The 9,284-nt window shown below is 37.4% G+C and overlaps 2 protein-coding genes across 2 annotated transcripts; both read right to left on the reverse strand.

Moving 5' to 3' along the window:
• On the reverse strand, positions 2,181-4,095 carry LOC107635930. Its single transcript, XM_016339478.1, has 4 exons — positions 3,982-4,095; positions 3,462-3,890; positions 3,133-3,360; positions 2,181-2,300 (listed from the first exon to the last, which is right to left on the reverse strand). Exons 1-4 carry the CDS (start codon positions 4,093-4,095, stop codon positions 2,181-2,183), a joined length of 891 nt encoding a protein of 296 aa, XP_016194964.1.
• Positions 7,725-8,633, reverse strand: LOC107635931. Its single transcript, XM_016339479.1, has one exon. It carries the CDS (start codon positions 8,631-8,633, stop codon positions 7,725-7,727), a length of 909 nt encoding a protein of 302 aa, XP_016194965.1.

The raw sequence follows: 9,284 nt of genomic DNA on the forward strand, positions 1-9,284 counted from the left end.
TTCCAATGTTTCATACATTTGAATCTGATTTCAAATTGATTGAAAAATCTGATTTCATGCATCGGATTCATGCAGAACCAGCTTTCACTCCGTATCTCATTGAAGTAACAAAGCACCAACGACACTATATCGGTTAGGGTCTGCATCACTCATCACCTACATACACAACAACAGCCTATGTTAAATATAAGTATATAAATTCAAAGAAATACATCACATGGACCAACCATCCATTAGTCGGATTCTTTTAATAACTCTACTGCATGCACCCAAACACCATCCGGGACACTTGTACTCTAAATTACAACAAGAAGCATTTTTTTTACCTCTAGACGGATGTCTTCCATGGGAAAATGAATCGGTACCGCAGCACAAGTGACTAAGTTGGTTTAGGAATGGTACTTCTCGTTTTCACTATCTTCCTGAACTCTTGGGGCAGAAGTAACATCATCTGTTCCCTTTGCGCATCCTCGTCGTGCATTGAGATGAGATATCGTTAGTTAATATTTTGCTTTTTTCTTCCGTGCAGAAGTATGTGGAAAATGTACAGCGGTCGTAAGTACAACCGTTCGTGAAACATAGACAGATTTTCGCTACGTATGAAAATTATGAATTACTCAAGACAAAACCCAAATCAGTATTATCGAGGCCTGTAGCCGATGACATGTTGTCGAACTTTAATTTAGTGTGTCAAGCCGACTACAGAAGACGTTACTTGTTCGGCTAAGTGGGAAGGAGTATCAACTCCAATTTTGTCGGAGCTACCAACGGGTGATGGAATAAAAGTCAGACGGAGGAAGGTAGATGATAGTGTTTGGTTAAATGAAGGTTGGTATGCACTTCCTAAGTTCTTAAGACTAAAGCATGGATATTTTGTGGTTTTCAAGTACGATGCTGAATCCGTATACGAATTAATTGTGATCCACTTTGACTGACGCAAAGAATGACTAGTCAAGTTTGATATGTTTTCATAACGACCAGCAGGAAGTGATACGGAAAATCATTTCCCACATCCCGGTGCTCATGATGGAAATGGATCAACCTCGAAAATTCAATCATCGGTTCACTCAGTAGGGTCACAAGGAATTCATCATGGATTTACCAGTGCACAAAAAAACAACAAAATACCCATGCCTTAGCACTAAGAAACCAACAACTCCATACCAACTTCCATTCAAACAAACACGAGCATCTATATTTTTTCTCAGTCTAACCTTTTTCCCATCACCCGCTGGTACCTCCAACAATATTGTGTTAAAGGAGCCTAACCAAGTAACTCTGAAAATTTTATTCACATTACAACCATCACGCCATTGTCTTACCTTCATAGTCAGATTTGTTGGCTGCTTTGGGTTCGGGTATTGAGTGGCTTCCTTCAATACGACTGCTTCCGGCGACACCTGTGACTGCAGTTTCCAGCATCCGAACGGCGACGGCAACCCCATGGCTGTCAATTTCATCGACCAACGTGCATCTTGGATCACAAAAGTCCACCCAGCAACACTTGGAATGAACACTGCTTCCCGAATACAATCTGAAGTCCCAGACAGACACATCAGGTATAAAACACTCAATACGGCATTCATCAAATCAATTATATACATTAACAACCATGTTCCAACAAAATCATGTCCAAATACACAACCTAATACAATGACTTCACAAATTATTTTTTAAACCGAGAAGAACTTACCATCGTATCGACGATAGAGCCACTTTGATTTAGCGAGAAACAACCCATCCTGTGACGCGATACAGGGCATCCACGATACTACCGCTAATTGTGACGATTTGTGGAATTAGGGAAAACCTCAACCGAACGAGCGGTGATGGGGTTGAAGACAATCTGCCAATTTGTAGAACCCTCGCTTGGTGTTGGATAGAGTGATCTTGGATGTGGATAAAATCTTATCTCATTAGGATCGACAATTTGTGGTTCTCGTTCTTCTCTTCCAGATCCACCTCTTCTTTTTTTTTTTTGGTCAAGAGATCCACCTCTTCTTATCTATGTTCTGGACCTGCAAAATGAAACCACATGACCCCACTGCAAAGTGAATAAGCCCACACCACCCATTGGCCCAACTACCTTAAACAAGTCCACCGCTGAAGACCAAGACCAAAAACACAACGCAATAACCCAGCCCACCTACCACCCATTGGAACCACATAGCTTTACTCCATCAGCCGGCTCCCCCATCAACAAAATTGGCAGGCAAGCTTGCAGAGCTCTGCCAAGCATGTCCCCTGCATCCACCATCCTCGCCACTTGTCAACATCCCATTCAATCTGTATCCTTTAATCTGTACCATATAATTGCCCCCTTAAGAAATAAAAATAAAAGGCACACACTCCACGCTAGACCAGGGGCCCAACTGAGATCCAAGCCCAACCACAATAAATTACCCAGCCTTGAGTCATTAAAAGAAATTGCGGTTGGGCTATTTTACTCATTGATTGGGCCAAATTAAGTTTTTAATATTCTGTTCATGTACCAAAAAGAAAAACATTTTTCATTAAACCAAGTTAAAAAAAAAAATTAACTGGTGACATACGGCTTCATTCAAACATTACTGGTGTTTTCATCTTTCTCGATTTACTTTTTTTTCTTTAACATTTTAAGGTCAAAGAAAACCAATTTTAAAAAAAAATCCCCCCTTTAAATTGTCAATATAAAACCCAACATATTAAGAGAGTTTCACTTACAAAAATATGAGGTTTTGTTGTCTTCCTCACCTATTGGGCCAGATTTTTTTTTAAATTTTTTGTAAAGGCCAACAAAGTAATCAATTTATTCTGGCTATACTTCAAAAAAAAAAAAACATAAGGCAACTCTGTCATTTGTACTTGGAAAACTAATTTTTGTCCAATCAAGTTAAAATGGAAAAGTCAATTAAAAAACGAGCAGAAACCTATAATATTTGCGAATGTGATTCTGTTTTAGTTAATACCGAAAGTTGTTTTCAACTTAATAACACCCAAAAAAAGTCAATATAATTGTTCAACAAACAAGAAACATATAATACTTCCTAAACCTACGGGAAAAGTCTTAGCATGATATATTGACAAAGAGGTCAAACACAGGGGCATTACGCCTTCAGTCACTCATCCTTATGCATCCTATCTGCATCGAACCTGGATGATCGTCACTGGCTCCTTTGATATCACCTCGAAGACCCCCACACCACCTGGCTCGAAGTTGCACAATGAAGCAAAGTTCTCCCATCCTCCAGAAATAACGCCAAAGCTACCATCCCTTTTTCCACTATACCTTGTATATGTAGCTTTGACCTGTATGTGGCCATGTGTAAGGATGATAGGGTGCCTCTGACCAGTGAAGTGACTGAGATGAGGGACGTTCGGCTGATTATAACACAAGAAATTTCAGTTAGTATTAGCTAATTTAATGCTTTCTTCAGTAAAACAATATTTCAACCAAAATGTTGCAACAACTTAACGCTTACCAACAATCGCGACGACATCATGCGAGCAGTTAGGTCCATCACAAAAAAAGGCCACTTGCTTTTGACCTTTGCGGCAACCGCTCTAGCACTTGCTGAAGGAGGGATGTTGATACACTTTGCAATTTCATAATTACCAGTCCTTACATATGGTGGTTCTTCAGGATCACAGAGTTGGTATGAATTCTCAATGCCACCAAAATCAAAAATCCGAACTTGGAAATTGGAGTTTCCTTTGTGTGTGAAATATAGCATGGAGTCCAGATTGATTTTGTACATCTGATAGAACTCCTCCCAGCCTCGAGTCAATGCAATTTTGCCACTTTGGAGTTGCGTCCAGAAGCACCGACAGGGGTTATTCCTTCCGTCAGGCACAACCAGGTCCAGGTAGGGGGTACGGTTTGGTAGCTCATCGGGAGTTATAGGTAATGACTGTTACAAATAGGTCAAGTTCTGTCAAAACATCGATAGTATTGCAAAAACTTTAAAATTAAGAGGTGTTAAGTCAACGGATGTTAATTACCAGTTTGAACATTGATGGCCTTATTACTGGCTTCAGAAACCTCATCTTGTAGTTCTGTGTGGTACCGTTATCCATCGCTTGGACTCTCTTACCCTTGTCCTTCGAAGACGTCATCTATGGCAAGTGCCACACAGTTGCCAAGTTCAAAAAGGAACAAAGTCAGAGTTCATTTAAAAAAACTCATACAGTTGAATCTTTTGATTTAAAATCAACACACATGCATGTTTTCGGAATTGGAAACAAAGTGGTTCAATTTTTCCACATACAGTGCAACTATATTTTGTTGAAATGGTTTACAGTCGTGATCTATTGAATCTTTAACAGAACAATCTTAATCAAACCTAAATGCATAAAATCCTTTTCAGACGAACAAATCAGAAACCCAAATCAGTCACCCATTCATTTAAAAAATGCTTAACTGTCTTATTTTGATTTTACAACGATTACATTTTTATTATAATGACACTACATGCAGATGATGATTAACAACCGATCACTATCAGGAGAAGAGTTAGGATAGAGTTTCACCTTGTTTGACATTTTCTCCGAGAAGAAGCTGTTGGAGTCGATACCTTTAGCAGCAAATTGTGTGTTAGGTTGGGGTTACTATGAGGAGTGTTTTGTGAAGGAAGATGGAAGGTGAATAGTGATTACTGAAGGATACTTATGTTACACGCTTGTGAATGAAAAAAAAATATAAAGTAAAAAATGAGGGATTAAACCGCGGCGTTTAAAAAAAAATTGTAATTTAGCTACTAAAACCTTGCGGTTTTCGATAATCTCCAACAAATATTCTGTTCTATCCCAATAACTCCCCGTAAATCCCTCTTCATCGATTCTCGTTTTCAACGAAAAACTAAATAAAATTTAATTTACCTCCCAAAAAAAAAAGAAATCCTAGGAAAATGAAATTATTAATTGTTTGCTATTAACCGAATTAATTTTTGCAAAGTTGTTGGAACACGTTTTATGACTTAAATAAAATAATTAATTTAATTAGTCGGTTTATACGTAACTACTACTATTTCCTTTGAAAATTAAATTCTTCAACATTTGTTACTATCGAAATTAATGCTAGATTAAAATAAAACCGGTAGAAACTCGAAACAAACATTTTAAAATTTTAAAATTTAAATTCAATTTTTTAAATAATTTGATTACTGGGTATCTTTTTTTCTTTTTTTAAATGCCTGTGACTACCTATTTTGATAACTATTAGTGTTTATATTTAAATTCTTCAATGAAAATTATTATCCTACATAAAACTAAAAAAATCTTTCATGTTTGAGGCAAAAGTAACTAAATTAAAGGGGATCTTTCCACATTTATAAACGACACATTTCCAAAATATTTTGATAATAAATGAATTAAAGGATATTTTACGTTTTCCAAAAATTAGGATAACACAGAGTTGGCTAATAATAAGTACCCTCTACCACTGATTCGACGTTTTGATTAATTTTACATTAAAAGGTTTAATAAATTCTTAACTAACATAGTAACATAGCAAAATAACTGAAAAGAAAAAAAGTTACACTCATTAATCAACTATTCTTCGTCTGAACACTTCATTGGCATCTCCCTCCCTTCAACCACAGCCATCTTCAAAGTAATTAACCAATAATGGAGCCTGGATTCCGGTAAGCATCTTCTTCAATTTTTACTACCTCCTTTGATAGCAGCTGTATCTGTAAGAATAAAATCGAGCATATTTAAATAACTGCATGCATAGAATAAGTAAATAAAGAGTCACAAAATGTTTGGCTACTCCCTTCTTTTAGGTTTCGGTCCCCTGTGTTTTATTTGTTGTTGTTTCTACATGTTGGTTAGGTATGTTAATGCATTAAGGAACATACAACAATCGTACAACCAGTTCTATGTCTTCGGGCTCTTTGCAACAGATGTACGTATATCCACAATTTTGCCTTCTTTTGTTGTTATGATTCTGTTAAAAAACATTTGGAAAACTAAGTTGCCATGGTTTTTTCTTGTTCCGCCACAGGATGATGTTGAATTCCCACCTAATATCGTGAATCTATTCAAGTGGTACAGTACCACTGATCTTTATTTGATTGACACTCAAGACAATTGCCTCCACATCACGCCCAAGAGAGACGGTAACAGGTTCTGGATAAAGGGAGCTGATTTAGGGAGGATACGGCGCATGTACAGACGAAGTTCTTTGCTGAGTGTGGAGCTTAGGTACATTGGCTGGGGAGTATTCTACATGATCGTCAGGGACATTAACCGGAAAGATGAACCTCCGTGTGTTGTTGATGAACTGTATGCGTCGAAGGTGTTGCCTGAAGATATTATTCAACGCTTAGCTTCGGTGTGCGGTGCTTACTTCAACAAAGAAGCCCAACTTAGAGTCTTCCAGACCGAGATGTTCCTTAGGAATCACCGCCGGAGCCAACAACAGCAATATTTCGATACTCAGCAGTCAGGGTTAGTAACATCGGACCATTATTTTCTGGTCTAATTTCTCACGTTTTCATGTTTTATGCCTAAATTTTTTTAACTCAACTACAGTGTAAACAAGAGGCAACATGGTGGGGGGCTGAGGCAGGTCCTAGTAAGTGACAGCGACCTCCTGAATCGTCCGTCAACCAGGGGCAACTTAACAGATTTATGCAGACCTTTAAATTTTCCTGTGTAGTGTAATTAATCAAAATGTTATTCTGAATGTGTTATTTTGTATGTGATGGACTGTGTTTGACATTTGGTGACCAGTTGTGATATACTATGGTTTGTATTTATGGTGCATATCTTGCATTCTATTTTATTGCGACTACGTTTGGTTATCAGCAGTGTATCGACCAAATAGTGACTGCTACTGCATGCAAATACAATGCTACTGAATGCAAATGATACTGTTTGCACATATCATATATGATAACAATAGTACGTAGGAAAACAATCGATTAGGTTAAGCATTAAACAGAAAAAAAATTTCATGTTAACTGTTAAACAATCAGTTTTACAATGAAAATAATTTTAGAGGTTTAGCTATTCTTCTTGTTTAAGATTTGTTTGTGGCCATAACAAAATCATTGTCACAATATTGTATTCCCTCAAGAATGCTGGGTTTATTTGATTTCTTCACTTTGTTATTTGTTAATTGGGGCACTCTCCCGGTTTTGGGTTTTAAAAAGTTAAAAAAAAAACGAAACGTACTAGAGTTCCAAAACAAGTACATTGTCACTGGCCCACTTAAATTTCATTTGGAATTTTTGGAGATACTGTATAATCCTTTATGTTTTAGAAAGATTTTTTTCCTAACAACAGCTTTAGGGCCCACGAAAAAAACTAAAAACTTATACACAAAGTGTCTGCCACATACACCAGTCCGATTTTAAAATGTCCAACTAAAAAAGGTGATATTCAACTAATATTTCCAAAAAACATTCCTGGTATGTCTCCTACGTTAGTCCCAACAAGTTCAAGTACATCATAATATCTTATGTTTGGGAGGTGGATGGTGAAGGAATCCAAACGACATGAACTTAATTAATGGTCATAGGGTTTGTTATTTCCAATTTAAACTTCATAACCACAGCCGAATAAGGAACCAGATTGATCAAGATTTTATCAACAAAATCAAGTAACATGGAAAGATAATTTAACTTGGATATTAAAAATGACCATATAACGTATAATTCAGCTCCCTTAATAAGTAAAGATTCTGTTGTAACTAAATTATTTTGAAAAAAGGACACTAACCTTTATCGTCTATTGTATGACTAATTCACACAGCGATAATGTGTTCTTGTCCACCATCTGATCCAACTTTTCATGCCTTGTATGGTATGATGAACAACATTTTTGTCCCCCATGATAATGCGCAGGATTGATGCGTCGTTGAAAAGAACGAAAGCAAAATCACCCGAATCTTTGTCCCTCCGAGGTATGACTGTCACCCTTTGAACCACATGACCAAACAAGTTGCAGAAAAACTCAGCAATACCATCTGCAGTGGGCATGGACTCTCGACCGAAGCATACGGTCAGTGTCTTTGGACGTTCCGCGTCATCCAGCTCCTTGCAGACGTACTTCTGCTTTCCCTTATCTTGCTCAGTTTGCCTTCCTCCTTGTTGCATATGCAATCCTCGGCCATTGTTATGTCTACTCAATGCCTCTGGTGCAACTGATGTGCACTGTTTCTGTGTGTTGAAACCCAATAGTTTTTTAGGATTCCTCTGATACTCCAACCACACGGCATCCATTGTTATGTCGCCTAGAATTCTAGAGCAAATGTTTGAGAGGGTATCGGGAATTATCGTTAGGAGGACGGATATCATCCTATGAACCTGGTATAAGGTGAGCTCAGTTTTCAGCACGTGTCCAAGGGTTTCGAGTTTTCTGGATTTCTCCACAACCCCATAGAACCCCGGAAATAGTAGGCATTGCAAACAGATGACACATTCCTCGGGAAGACTGTTCATAAACCAGCCTTCATTTTTTATGGCAGTTTGCACAATACCACTCAGTCCCATGGTCTCTATTGACAGTAGAAATGCCATGACCATCAAGGACTGTTTAAATTCACGGTGAAGGACTTGTGTCAGCATCTTGAATGCAGTTCGATCGATTCCATGGAACATTTCCAAACATTCGATTGCCATGCTTGAGGGCTTCCTTGTAGTATCCATGTTGTATGGGGAAGAATTTGTAAGCATATAGTTTGTAGTTGTAGTTTTTTATGCGTAGACCACCAACTCATTGCCTCCTTCTTGTAGTCATGCAGCATGGTCTCCACTTTATTGCACCATATTCTTGCTCGTAGTCCTAGACTAACCATCACCTACCTAATTGGAATATTATTTAATGGCCTTAATTACGTGGTATACATGTATATGGTATTATGGATACCACTAGGTGCGGTTTATAGTTTCTTCTTGAAAAAGAACATGCGACCACTTAATTTAATAAGGAGAAATTGAAATTAAATTGGGTAAACCTCGCCATATTTTATGAATCATACCAAGTTATTTAGCTTAAGCAACTTTAAACCAAAACTGAGTTTTAGTGCTATCGATGTGTTCAGTTTAGGGTTCACGGTTCACTGTGTACGGTTCAAATTGTACGTTTCAATGTGTCAGGTTTAGGGATTACGGTTTAGTATGTGTTTGGATTACAGTTTACAAACGGGAGTTTGAATAAAATTAATTTTGCAAACTTGATTTTGATTAAAAGTAAGTTTGTCTTAATGTGATTTATGTTTGGCAATCTTTGCATCAAAATGAATTATAGTAAAATAAATGTTGTTCGGATTATACTACTCAAAATCACTTGTAAATAAA

Source organism: Arachis ipaensis, chromosome B04 (genome assembly GCF_000816755.2).
Source record: "Arachis ipaensis cultivar K30076 chromosome B04, Araip1.1, whole genome shotgun sequence".
Classification (NCBI taxonomy): domain Eukaryota; kingdom Viridiplantae; phylum Streptophyta; class Magnoliopsida; order Fabales; family Fabaceae; genus Arachis; species Arachis ipaensis.

What these genes read in the sequence shown, in the direction of transcription:
- LOC107635931 (XM_016339479.1), bottom strand. Translation starts at nt 8,633, where the DNA reads ATGGATACTACAAGGAAGCCCTCAAGCATGGCAATCGAATGTTTGGAA.
- LOC107635930 (XM_016339478.1), bottom strand. Translation starts at nt 4,095, where the DNA reads ATGACGTCTTCGAAGGACAAGGGTAAGAGAGTCCAAGCGATGGATAAC. An exon ending in GGCCATCAATGTTCAAACTG is followed by an intron (nt 3,891 to 3,981) that starts GTAATTAACATC and finishes TATTTGTAACAG; the next exon opens with TCATTACCTATAACTCCCGA. An exon ending in TGATGTCGTCGCGATTGTTG is followed by an intron (nt 3,361 to 3,461) that starts GTAAGCGTTAAG and finishes TGTTATAATCAG; the next exon opens with CCGAACGTCCCTCATCTCAG.